This window comes from Haliotis rubra, unplaced genomic scaffold (genome assembly GCF_003918875.1).
Source record: "Haliotis rubra isolate DU_JTF1 unplaced genomic scaffold, ASM391887v1 Scf112, whole genome shotgun sequence".
Taxonomy (NCBI): domain Eukaryota; kingdom Metazoa; phylum Mollusca; class Gastropoda; order Lepetellida; family Haliotidae; genus Haliotis; species Haliotis rubra.
This window is the reverse complement of record NW_025765026.1, coordinates 1441614-1459656: the sequence shown is the minus strand read 5'-3', so window position 1 is coordinate 1459656 and position 18043 is coordinate 1441614. Positions and strand designations below refer to the sequence as shown.

Below are 18043 nucleotides of genomic sequence, written 5' to 3'. Positions count from 1 at the left end.
AAGTTGTTATCAGCTGCCACGGGTGTCCATGTGTCACATATCTTCAAACTTGTTATTGTTATGTCCAGCTATCTTCACGTTGTTATTAGTCCATCGGTGTCCATGTGTCACATATCTTCAACGTTGTTATTAGTTACCTTCGGTGTCCATGTGTCATATGACATCTTTAAAGTTGTTATTAGCTGCCAGGGGTGTCCATGTGTCACATGATATCTTCAACGTTGTTATTAGCTGCCACGGGTGTCCATGTGTCACATGATATCTTCAAAGTTATTATTAGCTGCCACGGGTGTCCATGTGTCACATATCTTCAACGTTGTTATTAGTTACCTTCGGTGTCCATGTGTCACATATCTTCAACGTTGTTATTAGTTACCTTCGGTGTCCATGTGTCACATGATATCTTCAACGTTGTTATTAGCTGCCACGGGTGTCCATGTGTCACATGATATCTTCAAAGTTGTTATTAGCTGCCACGGGTGTCCATGTGTCACATAATTGCTTCATATGGTGTCTTCAATATTTAAACTTGCTTTTTAACCATAACCCATTCGCCAGAACTTCAGTATATTTCCCTAACAATAACAAAGAAATTTTCTGCTAGTTTTAATTTTGGAACGTGAAACATCAAGGCGAAATATCAAAAGAATACCAGTACACAGGTGAAAACTGAATTTGACAGAAACAAATATAAACGTTCTCTAAACGTTATTAAGCTGAAAACAGTCGCCGAAACTGTGCCGACCTAAAGTCCAAAACCATGTTATGATACATCACAATCGAGTAACCATTTCTGGAATGTTTGATTCCTTCTTAGACACCGCTAGATACTGGTGTATACTTTCTTTGTCCGGACGTTAACATTGCCATAAACAACACGCACACGAGTCTATGCATCGGTTACCATAGCAACACAGGTGATGCTGACAACAACTGCAGTGCATCTGTCCGATGATAGAGTTCGAGGGTTGAAGGGTTGAATGTGAAGTAGTAATATGGACAGTTTAGAAAACTACGACATTAGATAACATCGTCGATTATCCTGCAATATATTTCAATGTTATGGCCATATATATACCCTGGACCCTTGTCTGTGAAAGCTTTTCTTCAGCCTGATTGGAATAGAAGGACGCTTCAATTATCCGTCCAGTCAATTACCTCTGATTGGCGAGAGAAATCCTGTGCTGAAGCAGTGGAACTGGTGACGTCACTTCCGAAACAGAACTGTGGCTGGTGAATTGCTACGGGTATTTATCATATTAGAATGGCGATATAGATGATATGATATATCACATACAGTCAAATCCCGATGAGTCGAATGCCGGTGTCTCGAATATTATGCATAACTCGAAGTACCTGTCGGTCCCGACCATTCCCTGTTATAGTTGTCATCATTTGATTTCCGATTACACGAATTCGTACTTTAGTGTAAAACGCAGTTCTTTCTCATATATACTGTATATTGAGAGTAAACTACATCATTCTAAGGCCTATGCCATGAAGGCTTTGACTGTTCCAGCTATTATCTTCGTGCACACAGGACACGTTTCTACACGTGCAGAGCAGGGGGCGCACGTGATAAGATGGCCGCACGGGAGAAATACCACGTTAACTTCCGCTGTTTGACACAGTCGACACATGACCTGCGCACGCAGCCTTCTGTTTTCAGTTTTGACTGACTTTGTGGCGGTATTCTTTCCTGATCTCTTCCCACTGGGGGAACCACTGACGGCTCGTTTGGTCATAGATTCCCTCCCCGCGGATTCCATTGATAGGCTATCATTAAACATATGTGTGACATTATTTATTGAGTATTTCACTTCCTCGTTAACTGATAACGGTTTGACCAATGATGGCGTCCATCTTTCAGACCCACCATTTATGTCTTGACCACATGCTCCTGCAGATACGCATGCGTTGTTGGACTTCCGGCTCGGATTATCTGAAACAGCCCCGCCAATTGCTGCATTCATATTGGTTTCATCTGTTTCCTTTTCATGGATGTGTCCTCCCGTGGCACATTCGGTCCTGGTGTCTCCTGCAACCTGTTCTGTAAACGCTTCTCTGGTGTTCTGGTTACTGGAGTCGTCAGACTTACTGACTGCTTGTGCTGCTCCGAGCTTCCGAGTAGCAACTCCAAGCTGGTTCAGGTCTGTCTTGTTGATGAACTGACAGTGTTCCGAGTACTTCTGATGTTCCGCCACAGGGTCATGTTCTTCCTCCCAGTCTCTCAGAGTTATCCCACACTGGAAACACGTGACCCGGTCAGCTGACCCGATGTAGAAGAAGCCCGCTGATGCCAGTTCCTCGGGAGTTTTGGGGACATATCTTCTCGGCCAGGCAACGAAGGAGTCAAGACGAGACTTAATGAGTTGGTATCCCGGATGTTTGGGGTCTGTAATACGGCTCTTAGCCTCAAAATGTCCAGCATGTTTCGTTCCATCCATTTGCTTATTCTTGCAGCCATGAATCCTACCAAAAATAGTGATGATAAGTATTTATGATGATTATAATGTTGATACAGGATAAGACTAATAACTAGTCTCTGAAATGAACATATTTTGCTGAAAAAAAAGTTCATAGTAATAAAAAATATATATAATGAAAAGGAGCCTTGGTCTTGCCACATTTTCTAGACTTGCGTGGGCTTTCTTGGACATATTTGCTTCAGGGTCTGTACGAGAGACTACAGGGACATATGAAGTGGCATTACTACCCAATTTTTGAACATATACACATTAAAAGTCAACACAGACTTTACCCTCTAATGTATCTATACTTCCCATCAAAAGTTTAGACTCACTAGTGTAAATATAGCCACTTACTTCAGGCAACTGTTCTACACTAGATTTTGCAAAATATTCCATACTGTTTAAAGGTACTGTTTACACATGAACTAATGTATTGTAAAACAAATTCGTAACGTTGAAAAGATTATTGTCATGAGTTCCATAAATGATATAAATCAGTGAAAATTCTTGGCGAATTCTTAACAAAACATGCTTTTCAGCAATAAGATGCATGATCCTCGTGCAGTTCATCTGCATAAGGTTTGCAGTAAATCCCCCCAAGTTAGTGGCGAAATCAATCTTCGATGTAACCATCTATAAGTATATATAGTATAAAACCCACATACAATTTGCTGTACAAGTCGGTTCTGAAGCCAAATTCTCAAAAGAATGCACACTTTGTAATAAGCACTGCTGTGACCATTATGCCCACATAATTTTACATTGTGAATCTACAATGTGCCAAAGAAATACTTTTTATATGACATAACCTGACCTACTGGATGTAGATCAGGGGTTCAAAAAAAAAAACTTTAAAAGCCATTTGCCCGACTTTAAGAAAGTAACTTGTCCTGACTAATTTTCCACTTGCCCTGATTTTATGACATAATTATGATGATCTAATTATGAAAGAAGAAATCAACATGGTATTTGATGTTAATGTTTACTGGACTATTTATTGAAAAGTGATAAATAGCAAAGAAAGATAACTCTACTTTATTATCATTGCGAAATTTAATAGCTACATTTTGAGCAGATATGAAATTAAATCCAAGTTTATTTGCGGTTTGAAACCATAAGTGGAAGTTATCTAGTAGCCCACGGACAAGTAAAATACCATTATTTGATTGCCCGAAATGAAAACTGACTTGTCCCGGGCGTCGGGCGATGGGATTTTTGGACCCCTGATTAGATGTATATGTATTAATTGAAATGCTTGATGATGAAGATGCCCTTGTACTCTTTAGAGGTGCAAAACTTTACATCCCAGACCTTGATGAAACAGCATGACAAACCATCTTGCTACATTTTTCTAGGTATATTTATTCTTTAAAGGATTCTTTGATGTTTACTTTCTGAACTATCATTGTTGTAAATATCTGTGCTCTTTTGGAGGAAATAAAGACATTCATTCATTCATTCATTCGGCCTTTGTAGAACGTGCCAGGAGTTGTGACGTATTTGTACCAAGGCTACAAGGTGTTAACTGTTAACCCTCGACTCACATTAAGAATACTCTACTCAACTTTTGTCTCAGACTTGTGCTGAAGCCCAGAATTATATTATGGTGATAAAAAAAATGAAAATATCTGTACTCAAACACAAACATTTTGGCAATCTATAACAAACCTGGTACGGTGAAGTCAACAATATATTTTGAGTTTGTGTTCGTATGTACAAGAAAATTACCATTTAAATATTGAAACTTCTCTGTATGTGCTATGATAATAATACCTTGTTTTACATACAGCGACTTTGACCTGGCTAAAACTCCTGAACGATACTTTAACATACCCTAAGAAGAAAGAGTAAATTTGATTTACACTGAAAATGAATTTCGCTTGAGTGAATGATAAGATATTTGGGGGATTGCTGTTAACAGACCAAATAGAACCTCCACAACTATGCACGATTTTGAAAGATTTTGACATCGCACATAATGAAATATTTGTCTACGCCAGTCCATATCTCCTCAAAGTCCAGCAGCATAAAACAGTTCGTAAATATTCCCATTGCTTATAATATTAGTTACGCAGTGTTTTGAAAGGGTGTACGGGACTGTAAGACCCTTGTAAATTCCGTATTTCCTGAGGCGCAGAGATGTACGCAGCCTTAGGAAATACGGAATTTACAAGACTTAGTGTCTTACAGTCCCGTACACCCTTTCAAAACACCGTGTGACGAATTTATTACCCTTAAGATCTCTTTATTTAGCTTATCTTTTCAAAACCAACATTCAATCTTCGGCACAATGAGATGCAAAACGTTTCGCCATGATTTTTTCCTGAACGGTCATGAAAGAAGATAATCGTGGCTTAGTTGATGATTAAAATGATCGATTACACCCGGGCAAATCCGCCGACATGGTTTCGTATGCTTTGACTATTGACCAATCAGAATTCGACAAATTTATCTTATTGGTAATAAATGCATATTATTAATATATTCAATATTGATATTTATAACAGAAAGAGTACACAGAGATTTACACAGTCTACACACAGGGGTTTACAGTGTGCACACAGGGGTGTACAGTCTGCATACAGGGGTTTACAGTCTGGTTACAGGGTTTACAGTCTGGTTACAGGGACATACAGTCTTCACACAGGGGTTTACAGTCTGGTTACAGGGGTTTACAGTCTGGTTACAGGGGTTTACAGTCTGGTTACAGGGGTTTATACAGTCTTCACACAGGGGTTTACAGTCTGGTTACAGGGGTTTACAGTCTGGTTACAGGGGTTTACAGTCTGCATACAGGGGTTTACAGTCTGGTTACAGGGGTTTACAGTCTGCTTACAGGGGTTTACAGTCTGGTTACAGGGGTTTACAGTCTGCATACAGGGGTTTACAGTCTTCACACATGGGTTTACAGTCTGGTTACAGGGGTTTACAGTCTGGTTACAGGGGTTTACAGTCTTCACACAGGGGTTTACAGTCTGGTTACAGGGGTTTACAGTCTGCATACAGGGGTTTACAGTCTGCATACAGGGGTTTACAGTCTGCATACAGGGGTTTACAGTCTGCATACAGGGGTTTACTGTCTGGACACTGGTTACAGGGGTTTACTGTCTGGTTACAGGGGTTTACAGTCTGGTTACAGGGGTTTACAGTCTGCATACAGATGTTTACTGTTTGCATACATGGGTTTACAGTCTGCATACAGGGGTTTACAGTCTTCACACATGGGTTTACAGTCTGCATACAGGGGTTTACAGTCTGCATACAGGTGTTTACTGTTTGCATATGGGGGGTAACAGTGTGCATTCAGGGGTTTACAGTCCGCACACAGGGGTTTACATCTGGGGTTTACAGTCTGCATTCAGGGGTTTACAGTCTGCATACAGGGGTTTACAGTCTGCATACGGGGGTTTACAGTGTGCATACAGGGGTTTACAGTCTGCATACAGGGGTTTACAGTCTGCATACAGGTGTTTACTGTTTGCATATGGGGTAACAGTGTGCATATGGGGGTTCACAGTGTGCATATGGGGGTTTACAGTGTGCATACAGGGGTTTACAATCTGCATACAGGTGTTTACTGTTTGCATATGGGGGTAACAGTGTGCATATGGGGGTTTACAGTGTGCATATGGGGGTTTACAGTGTGCATATGGGGGTTTACAATCTGCACACAGGTCTATACACAGAATTAATTGGAAGGACAATTAGATGCATACATATGATCGTTATCGTTGTTGTCCTGAAGCATCTCTTCCCGGCATCATCACCACGTTTGCTGTGTGGATGTATGCTAATGATGGCATAGGGTAAATCAGAGGACATTACAACGAATACAAGCCGTACCTTATGCTAGTGCAAATGCCTTTGATACTTCTCAAGAACCGCCCTTGTGTTCTGTTGAGTTTAAACAAAACTAAACGGCAAATTCAGGAACCTTAGTCCATATCGAGGAAGCAACACTTTTACTTTCCTTTTGCCGAATTGACGTGTCCGCACGTGAAGACATCGCCATAATCAGTATAGTGACGTGTGCATGACATGTCTTTATTTGGGTATTGCGGTATGACTTTAGAAATGCTGCCTGCACACGGTCATGTACTGATGTATATTTAATTGAACTGGGTCGATTTTCCTGGTCGTGAGTTGGCGTTGTCGAGTTTCATAGGAAAGTCAGTAGCTTTTCAGAATTATGATGAGGATTTTTTCTTTATTTTTTACACAGAAGAACCGCTGCACTTATATAATACAGTAAACGTAATGTAAAATTAACATATCTGAATTGACATCAATGTGACCTATCACTTGTTTGTGTGGTCGACGCTCGAGTGTGTCGAAGCCATTGACGGGAACTTCTGCATAACGAGCAGCAACAAACACTTACGTTAAATGCAAATTGTGTGACACCGGGTGTTCTTGAGAAGGGAATAAGCATGTTCTCATTTACCGGTAGCACCAAGCGCCGACGCTGTTAAGCCGGAGTGTTGATAAAGTGTCGCAGTGAAACTGTGCATTCCATTATCAGTCGACCGTGTCAACGAGAGCAAAAATTCATGAATAATTATTTCAGAAAATCAGCGAAAACAGTAACTAAGATAAGTGATTACCTTAACGAAGCCCTTTATATTCGCTTTGCTGCTACAGGGAAGTAAAGCGTTGAGCGGGGTCAAGGAGGTCAGATCACGTGACGGTGTTTCCGAGAATGACTTGTCGGTTGATTTGATAGAGATTTGAAAAGGGATAGCAAGTCTGAACATGTGCTTACACATACAATGCAAGAAAATTTATGAAGGTCTAATGCACAGACAGTGCCAGATATAAACAGATATATTATTGTTTAACATTAAATTTTAAGATATTTAAGATAATTAAGATTCTTTTGCTTCAGTGCTTTAGAATAATAAGAGGTTACAATTTTCAAAAATTCGCATCATGTCAACCAACTATAAACCGGAAAAAATGACTGCTTTTATGTAGTTATTTCCCTGAGCTGGAGTTATTATTAGCACAGTGGGAATGCCCAACTCGTATCATCACATCACCCAATCAGCATGCAGAGCTGGTTCTGTGGCAAGGCTCGGTTTTCAATTACCGGTATGTCTACGGCCAGTGTCGAGGGTTAAATCTAACAAACCGTGCAGTTATAGCCTACATACATCCTACATATGCCTGGATCTGCACTTGTTAATATAAAATCATAGATTACCGAATAAAGCAGATCGCATGTCACACTGAAGGCTCGGGTAAGAAGATTCCCAACATGGGTACAATGTGCGAAGCAGTTTTTTGTGTCCCCTGCCGTAATATTGCTGGAATATTGCTAAAATTGTCCTAAAGCCTAAAGTAATCTTTGCTTATTTTCTACATTCAAATTTCGGGCTAGTGAATTATTTTGTGGGCTAGTAACTTTCAGGCAAAATTTTGAAACTATTTCGTACACTGTCACTCACTCATTCACCCAAACAAATACAAAAACAAATTCCGATTTTCTCGGATATTGCAAGCTATCAAAGGGAAGTATTTCTATTTTACACCCCTGTGCACCTGTGCACACATACTGCTACATATAAACCTTCTTCTTATCATGCGGCAATGATTTTTCTTAACCATGTTACGCAAATGTGTACCTCTGTGTAGCATCTAAATAATATGAAAATACTGTATTTGTCGAAATGGACACTATATTACATTTAATGTTTAGCATTTATGTTTCCACTAACTTACATTGTATGCATCGTCTAAAACACATTCACAAAGAGCACAAGATCGAGAGTATTGCATTCGATATGTTTTTAGTGTGTTTATCAACACTTGAATGCAGTGTTTGTTTCTGACCATAGCGACGGATTTTGAATACATAAGCTTGCATGAATCCAGATGTGTTTTAGACCAATTTGCTCATGAAAATTACCATTTACCAGTGCTGCGGAGACAAAATGAAAGACGAATTTATTCACCATGAAACATCCAGGCTTACTTATCAAGACGTATCCGGCCGGGTGAACGTAACACACACTGTATGTCTTCAGATAACAGTGCCATAGGTATATACTAGTACTAAGCAACTCCTCATCCGTTGGTTGTATGTCCATGTATAAACTGATATAGACTAAGGGAACTCACACGATTTGTATCGCACTGTGGGTGAGATCGTCACACGATTTGTATCGCACTTTGGGTGAGATCTTCACACGATTTGTATCGCACTTTGGGTGAGATCTTCACACGATTTGTATCGCACTTTGGGTGAGATCTTCACACGATTTGTATCGCACTGTGGGTGAGATCTTCACAAGATTTGTATTGCACTGTGGGTGAGAATAAATAGAGGAACACTGAGATGAAGTAGTGTTCCCTTATTTGTTTCCCTCAGTATATGTATAAAGACAAGCATAACAAAAATTATCACAGAATGATAAATTTAAAGATGCAATGAAAAGTTGTAGGGTTGACAATTTTTTCCTATTGTTATTCATTAATCAAAATATTCCACCATCGGCGGTACATTAGTATAACAAAAAAGTATTTACAAAATGTACAAAAAGATGACCAAATGATACATCAATTAATGTGTTTACAAACAATCTTAATGAACTTGGATACATGTTCTAGGGTAGATATTTTACTTGAAAAAAGTTGACGTCATCGACGCTTTTACCAATATTCCAGCAATATCACGGCGGGGAACACCAGAAATGGCCTTCACACATTGTACCCATGTTGGGAATCGAACCCGGGTCTTCGGCGTGACTAGCGTACGCTTTAACCACTAACCAGGCTACCACGCCACTCCCGTCATTTCGAGAATATACATATTTGAAATAGTTTTGCAGGACATGAATGGTAGAATATTCGTCTTTTACAAATGAACAATACGCAAACCTTGTGTTACATGTCGATCCGGGAAGTGTATAGTTGTATCACTGTCATCATATGTATATGAACTGTTCGGGTGAATGGCACAGTGTGCGAAATTCCAAATTTACAAATTTTGCAAGACAGTCGGGCTAGGTATGCTTGAAATTACTATCCCACAAATTATTTTACTAGCCCGAAATTTGAACGTACACACGGGTTTCATCATTATGCTTCTAACATGATGAATATTTTTATCAGGCCATAATTTTGCATGATTTAAAAGTGTATAACTTAACAAGTGATATATTTGCAGAATGACCCCATGAAAATTCACCAGTCAGTCGGGTCAGTGACTGTGGAGATTTACTGGCCCGACTGGATTTTTACTCGCCACGGGCTAGCGGACGAGTGCTGTTTTCGCACACTGGAATGAATGACACAGCCATACGTAAATGTTTATCAAAGGCATTCTGTAAAAGTATGTTCAAGTGTTTATTGTATTACTGATATATCAATAAACCATGGACTTCGTCATTCTTTCATCACCTGGGGGTATAACATGTACACAAATAATCCGTGAAGTGTAATGGAAGTGTTGGTTAGAGTTACCTCCCTTTGTAACCAGGAAATGGCCATGGACGGCGAGACAACCCACAACAATTCTGTCCTAACTGAGCCTCGGTATTTAGTTAAACAACAATCTTTGCTCAAAGACACAGCTGCCAATATCACGGTGACACCATCTGAGAATGTCCTCACGACACGAAATATTATTTCAAAGATTTCGAATACGCTACTGTTTCTCAGAGTATCCAACTACACGGTTTGAATTTCACACCAGAATACGACAACGGACGTCATTACGGTGTCCACAATGATTCGTGAATGTTGGTACATGAACGTCTCACTTCCATTATGATCTCTACTCCTACATGTTCAAGTAACGGAGAGTGAGTATTTTTTACGCCGCTTTTAGCAATATCCACAATATCACGGCGGGGGACACCAGAAATGGGCTCGACACAGTATACCCATATGGTGAATCGAGCCCGGGTCTTCGGCGTGACGAGCGAACGCTTTAACAAATAGGCTACCCCACCGCCCCTCAAGTGACGGAGACGGTTCTGATGAGGACACTGACACACTTTACGGATCACCTTCCGAACTAGGCAGTGAGTAACATTTGGTATCGCATTACTTATCGCTGATGTCTCTAATGATTGCAAACATATCAACAGTACATCCAGGAATACTCCTCTGTAGAGCCGTGATCAGTTCTTCCACTGTGGCACGTCTGCCCTTCAGTTGCCTCCAAGTGTTCAACATGGCCAGTGTTTGCATCTGAGGTGACGAGTTGGGTGTCGCGCACCTGTCTACACACACATAGCGCAGTCCCAGCTCCATGCCCAACACCTCCCAGCCTCTACCGATATGCTGGGACACCACAAACAGAGTCCTGTCTGTCACACATGTTTGTCTCTGTTCCTCTGTCAACAGATCTAGCCAGTCCTCGTCAGGCTGAACACACTGGAACACGTGAAGATTACAAACACTTTAAATTTCAGTATTTTGCATATCTTTGGTCATTAAAAATATTACAATCAATTTGTGCAGATAGGAACACATGTACGTCTAAGTAGATATACACGACAGTGTTCGTTCTGTACGGAAGGAGCGTAGGGCTTGCCCCGTGGTTAAAGCGTTCGCTCGTCACGCCGAAGACCCGGGTTCGATGCCAGAAAAGGGTGAAGCCCATTTCTGGTGTCCCACGCCTTGATATTGCTGGAATATTGCTAAAAGCGGTGTAAAACTAAAACTTGCTCACTTCCTCTAAACGGAAAATGTGAAAGTAATATATGAGGCAAATATTGAACTAGTGTGTGAGTAAGTATGGTTTAGTATCAATATTCTTTCACCATTATATCCCAACACAATTTAAGATGAGCCGGACCCGGGTCTTCGACGTACGCTTTAACCACTCGGCGATCAAGCCAGTATCTGATGACATGTAGAGTAAATGCATAACTTTCAACATTTCACGGTACCTGGTATCTTCGGTAAAACCAACATCCACACAAGGTACACACTCTTCTCCACAGATTCCCTTGACTGTTTACTGGCATTACGCTGATACCCGCTCGGTGTCTTACTGCATGTTACCCAGGCGGAGATCAATCCCTCAATGTCATTTTCATAACACATGTCTGTGTGTATATACACATTATTGGGTCAAGTCCTGCTAAATATAGTCCCAATGAAGACACTACTGGTCCGTGTTGTGTGATCGTCGACACAGTTCCCGCGATCCGTGTTGTGTGAGGCGTGTCTCTAGCAGTACCACAACACAACAATGAACACGCTGATAGTCTACAGATGAGTTCTCCACCTAATGAATGAGTTGGACTTTGTTGTATGGAAAAGGCATTGATATACAATGCATCTTGTCACGCTGGCTTGAGCTGACATTCATTTCTGAACGATTTTGATCCGTTATACGTACATAAATATCTATTTAGATGGATTGGAAATAAAGAAAAGAGGACAATGCAATTATTTGCTTTTGGTTTTAAACTTTTGTAGGGTATTTAAACTTCGCAGTTTTGCCAGACATATACGTAACTGGTCGTTGTGTATACTTATTCTACATATTTCCATTTCATTCTTTTCAGAGTATGAAGAATCGCATATATCGTGTCATCACTGTTCTAACTTCGTTGTATACATGTATTTATTGATTAAAAACATCCGTGAACGTTGTGTGAACCACTGTCGGTTCATATGGTGATCGTAGGTGTGTCCGCACCACATCCAGTTCCTGGGTTCGACAAAAATACATCAACAACCTGTATCACTTGGGGCTTTCCTTGAACATTGTATACGTTTATGTTATCTCCAGCTAATAATGTGATGTATGTTATCTCCAGCTAATAATGTGATGGATGTATGTTTAGTACTCAACAGGAAACATCCGTGAAAGGTCTGGATTGATTTCATTAAAACACAGTGTTACATATTGTACAAATGCATATAATCTCCAGCCAACAATGTCCCGGTTATATGTTCAGTATTAAACAGGAAACATCCACGAACGCTTAAACCACTAGCCAGGCTACCCCATCACTTCCGTCATTTCGAGAATATACATATTTGAAATTGTTTTGCAGGACATGAGTGGTAGAATATTCGCCTACCACAAACTGCGCAATACGCAAACCTTGTATTACATGTCGATCCGGGAAGTGTATAGTTGTATCACTGTCATCATATGTATATAGGACTGTTCATGTGAATGGCACAGCTATGCGTAGAGGCATTCTGTAAAAGTTTGTTCAAGAGTTTATTGCAGTATTGTTATGTTAATAAACCATGGGCTTCGTCATTCTTTCATCACCTGTAAGTATATTATGTACAAAAATAATCCGTAAGAGGCGACTAACGGGATCGGGTGGTCAGACTCGCTGACTTGGTTGACACATGTCATCGGTTCCTAATTGCGCAGATCGATGCTCATGCTGTTTATCCCTGGTCCAGACTCGATTATTTACAGACCGCCGCCATATAGCTGGAATATTGCTGAGTGCGACGTAAAACTAAACTCACTCACTCACTCCTCCAAAACACATTCACAAAGGGCACATGATCGAGAGCACTGTTCACACATAAGTCGAGGTTTTACGCCGCTTTTAGCAATATTCCAGCAATATCACGGCGGGGAACACCAGAAATGGGCTTCACACATTGTACCCATGTTGGGAATCGATCCGGGTCTTCGGCGTAACGAGCGAACGCTTTAACAACTAGGATACCCCACCGCCCCTAATGGACATTTAAGGTTCTTCACATGTCCAAGAAAACGATATAGCGACGCTTAGCCGTGCATTGATTATTGATCAATCCAAAGTCTTCTAACTTATCTGAAGGGTAAAAGAAACCAATATACATTCAATTCATACTATTCGTATTTATTTACGACAGACTAAAAGAGTATTTGCTATGAAAACAATGCAAGAATGAACATAACAGAATGGCTGGTTTTCTAAAAGATGAACGATAATATAGTGGTAAAAAGTCCCCCCAAAATGGCATTATAGAACTTGTTCGGGAAAATAGTTGGCACCGGCATTGTTAGCAGGTTGGCATTATACAACCAGGGCAATTATGACCATCTTTGACTGTAGCCTAACATATACGGAATCTATCGTTATATGGCATTGCATTCGAAATGTTTTTCGTGTGTTTATCAACACTTGAATGCAGTGTTTTTCTGACCATAGCGACGGATTTTAAAAACAAAAGCTTGCATGAATCCAGATGTGTTTAAGACCAGTTTGCTTATGAAAATTTACCATTTACCACTTCTGCGGAGACAAAATGAAAGACGAATTTATTCACCATGAAACATCCAGGCTTACTTACTTATCAAGACGTATCCGGTTGGGTAAGCAACACACACTGTATGTCTTCAGATAACAGTGCCATAGGCATATACTAGTACTAATCAACTCCTGATCCGTTGGTTGTATGTCCATGTATAAACTGATATATACTCAGGGAAACTAATATGGGAACACATGAAAGAACAAGTGTTCCTTTATTCTTTTCCAGGTTTCTTCACAAGCTGTGTATCGCACTGTGGGTGAGAATAGATAGAGGAACACTGAGATGAAGTAGTGTTCCCTTATTTGTTTTCCTCAGTATATCTATAAAGACAAGCATAACAAAAATTATCACAGGATGATAAATGTAATGATGTAATGAAAAGTTGTAGGGTTGACAGTTCTATATTCTTAGGGGTAGGTATTTTACTTGAAAAAAGTTGACGTCATCGCCACTTTTACCAATATTCCAACAATATCACGGCGGGGGACGCCAGAAATGGGGTTCACACATTGTACCCATGTTGGGAATCGAACCCGGTGTAACTGGCCAGAGTATACCCCTGTCCCAGACTATACCCGGGGTTAAACTGGACTAGCCCAGACTATACCCCAGGTATAATCTGGGCTAGCCTAGTTTATACCCCGGGGTATATTCTGAACTAGGCCATAGTATACCACCCCCACCACCCCCACCACCCAGCCCAGATTATACCCCTACAGAAAACAAGTGATTAAGGATACTACTATAATTTTATTGTACTTCTCACACAATTAAACACTGGTTACAACATTGAAATGGTCCGATACATTTTCCAGATACAAAGCATAATCAGTGTGAGTTTTCAAGCTGAAGCTGGCAGGGTACATCAGCCATTGCATTGACTGACCAACTGCACTGTAAATATAAAGTCACATTTTAACAGACTGGCTGTTGACATAACTTCTGCATCTGTTGCCCACACTCCATCTCGTGAAATTCCTGAATTAGTGATGAACTCTTTGACATTTTGGTTCATCATTATTGTCATTGTTCATATGCTGAACCACTCGATCTCGGATAGTGCTGTGACTGTCTTCAGATCCTGTCAGGCTGTAACTGATGCAGTGGAAGTAGCAGTTGCCATCGCCTTTGGTTCTGTATGTCCGTCGGGGTGCTGTCAAGTCTGTTGATGTTCCGATCACCGAGATCAGTCTCCAGAGTCACTTGTTCATATTAATAAATAAATACCAGCCCCTACTCACACCATCACCAGCCCCTACTCACACCAGCCCCTTCTCACACCGGTTATCTCCCATTAGTTAGACAGCCAGTTGTTAGACAGTGGAGTAGGGTATTAATTAAGACAATACCCACCTCCATAATGGTACAGCTCTAATTAGATTGATGAGTAGAGCGTGCCCGTAGTTAATCTGTTCATGTTGTACTACCCCGTTGCCGAAATACCTTAGTTGTGTGTGCGACGCTAAATAAAGCAAATAACTAACTACTAACCTTGATGATATATCAGCATGGCTGGGTTATGCAAAGTCGAAAATATCATATTGCAGAGAGGCACTCAACAAATACTTAATATATTTTGTATTATGCAGTAATGTAAATGAAATGCACCAACAAATTCCTTTAAATGACACCAAGACCATTGCCCGAGTCACACACTCATATTGAGTGAATTGTCAACATAATTTTTTAGGGGTATAGTCTGGGCTGGAGGGGTATACTTTGGCCTGGTCCAGAATATACCCCCGGGGTATAAACTGGGCTAGCCTATAGTTTATCCCGGGGTATAATCTGGTGGGGGGTTATTCTGGGCTGCTACACCGGGTCGTCGGGGTGACTAGCGGACGCTTTATAACCACTAGGCTACCCCACCACTCCCTTCATTTCGAGAATATTCATATTTGAAATTGTTTTGCAGGACATGAGTGGTAGAATATTCGCCTACTATAAAATGAACAGTACGCAATCCCTTGTGTTACATGTCGATCCGGGAAGTGTCTAGTTGTATCCCTGTCAACATAGAACTGCTCGGGTGAATGGGACAGCTGTACGTAGAGGCATTCTGTAAAAGTTTGTCCAAGAGTTTATTGTCTTATTGATATATCAATAAACCATAGACTTCGTCATTCCTATATCACCTGTAAGTATATTATGTACACAAATAATCCGTGAAGTGTAATGGAAGTGTTGGTTAGAGTTACCTCCCTTTGAAACCAGGAACTGGCCATGCATGGACGGCGCGACTCCTACAACAATTTTTTTCCTAACAGAGCCTCGGGTATTTAGTTAAACAGCAATCTTTGCTCAGAGACACAACCGCCATTATCAGGGTGAGACTATCTGAGAATGTCCTCGGACACGAATTATTGTTTCAAGGATTTCGAAGACGCTACTGTTTCACGAGTATCCAAACACCCGGTTTCAATTTCACACCCTGAATACGACACGTACGTCATTATGTGCAGTGTCTAGAATGATTCGTGACAAGCATGGGTTGCGGAAGACCAATTCTAACCTGGTACATGAACGTCTTACTTCAATTATGATCTCTACTCCTACATGTTCAAGTAACGGAGACAAGCTTTTGATGATGACGACACTGACATAGATCTATTTTACGGATCACCTTCCGATCTAGCTAGTGAGTAACATGTGGTATCGCATTACTTATCACAGACGTCTCTTATGATTGCAAACATGTCCACAGTACATCCAGGAATACTCCTCTGTAGAGCCGTGATCAGTTCTTCCACTGTGGCACGTCTGCCCTTCAGTTGCCTCCAAGTGTTCAACATGGCCAGTGTTTGCATCTGAGGTGACGAGTTGGGTGTCGCGCACCTGTCTACACACACATAGCGCAGTCCCAGCTCCATGCCCAACACCTCCCAGCCTCTACCGATATGCTGGGACACCACAAACAGAGTCCTGTCTGTCACACATGTTTGTCTCTGTTCCTCTGTCAACAGATCTAGCCAGTCCTCGTCAGGCTGAACACACTGGAACACGTGAAGATTACAAACACTTTAAATTTCAGTATTTTGAATATCTTTGGTCATTAAAAATATTACAATCAATTTGTGCCGATAGGAACACGTGTACGTCGAAGTAGATATACATGACAGTGTTCGTTCTGTACGGAAGGCGCGTTGGGCTTGCCCCGTGGTTAAAGCGTTCACTCGTCACGCCGAAGACCCGAGTTCGATGCTCGAAAAGGGTGAAGCCCATTTCTGGTGTCCCACGCCGTGATACTGCTGGAATATTGCTAAAAGCGGTGTAAAACTAAAACCTGCTCACTTCCTCTAAACGGAAAATGGGAAAGTAATATATGAGGCAAATATTGAACTAGTGTGTGAGTAAGTATGGTTTAGTATCAATATTCTTTCACCATTATATCCCAACACAATTTAAGATGAGCCGGACCAGGGTCTTCGACTTACGCTTTAACCACTCGGCGATCAAGCCAGTACCTGATGACATGTAGAGTAAATGCATAACTTTCAACATTTCACGGTACCTGGTATCTTCGGTAAAAACAACATCCACACAAGGTACACACTCTTCTCCACAGAGTCCCTTGACTGTTTACTGGCATGACGTTGATACCCACTCGGTGTCTTACTGCATGTTACCCAGGCCGAGATCAATCCCTCAATGTCATTTTCATAACACATGTCTGTGTGTATATACACATTATTGGGTCAAGTCCTGCTAAATATAGTCCCAATGATGACACTACCGGTCCGTGTTGTGTGATCGTCGACACAGTTCCCGCGATCCGTGTTGTGTGAGGCGTGTCTCTAGCAGTACCACAACACAACGATGAACACGCTGATAGTCTACAGATGAGTTCTCCACTTTATGACAGAGTTGGACTTTGTTGTATGGAAAAGGCATTGATATACAATGCATCTTGTCACGCTGGCTTGAGCTGACATTCATTTCTGAACGATTTTGATCCGTTATACGTACATAAATATATATTTAGATGGATTGGAAATAAAGAAAAGAGGGCAATGCCATTATTTGCTTTGGTTTTAAACTTTTGTAGGGTATTTAAACTTCGCAGTTTTGCCTGATATATACGTAACTGGTCGTTGTGTATACTTATTTTACATATTTCCATTTCATTCTTTTCAGAGTATGAAGAATCTCATATATCGTGTCATCACTGTTCTTACTTCGTTGTATACATGTATTTATTGATTAAAAACATCCGTGAACGTTGTGTGAACCTCTGTCGGTTCATATTGTGATCGTAGGTGTGTCCGCACCACATCCTGTTCCTGGGTTCGACAAAAATACATCAACAACCTGGGGCTTTCACTTGGGGCTTTCCTTGA

At 40.9% G+C, this 18043-nt stretch overlaps 2 protein-coding genes and 1 long non-coding RNA gene across 5 annotated transcripts; 1 reads left to right on the top strand and 2 right to left on the bottom strand.

The window, feature by feature from the left end:
• The first annotated feature begins 380 nt into the window (after positions 1-380).
• On the top strand, positions 381-13013 carry LOC124289735. The gene is made up of 4 exons (XR_006901744.1): positions 381-479; positions 2093-2107; positions 2373-2375; positions 12996-13013. It is a non-coding gene; the product is annotated as an uncharacterized LOC124289735 (long non-coding RNA).
• On the bottom strand, positions 594-7186 carry LOC124289713 (baculoviral IAP repeat-containing protein 7-A-like). Of its 2 annotated transcripts, none has more exons than XM_046726347.1 (3): positions 7076-7186; positions 1423-2472; positions 594-1297 (listed from the first exon to the last, which is right to left on the bottom strand). In XM_046726347.1, exon 2 carries the CDS (start codon positions 2445-2447, stop codon positions 1491-1493), a length of 957 nt encoding a protein of 318 aa, XP_046582303.1. In that variant the 5' UTR covers positions 2448-2472; positions 7076-7186; the 3' UTR covers positions 594-1297; positions 1423-1490. The 2 variants fall into 2 exon arrangements, with proteins under 2 accessions (XP_046582303.1, XP_046582309.1); XM_046726353.1 differs by lacking the exon at positions 7076-7186 and adding an exon at positions 6315-6455 and having other exon boundaries at positions 594-1289.
• Positions 9178-17704, bottom strand: LOC124289728. Of its 2 annotated transcripts, XR_006901741.1 has the most exons (3): positions 17218-17704; positions 16330-16699; positions 9178-10483 (listed from the first exon to the last, which is right to left on the bottom strand). XR_006901741.1 is itself a non-coding variant. In XM_046726365.1 (2 exons), the coding sequence occupies exons 1-2, from the start codon at positions 17293-17295 to the stop codon at positions 16367-16369; spliced, it is 411 nt and encodes a 136-aa protein (XP_046582321.1). In that variant the 5' UTR covers positions 17296-17704; the 3' UTR covers positions 15941-16366. The 2 variants fall into 2 exon arrangements, 1 of the variants encoding a protein (XP_046582321.1); XM_046726365.1 differs by lacking the exon at positions 9178-10483 and having other exon boundaries at positions 15941-16699.
• Positions 17705-18043: the final 339 nt, after the last annotated feature.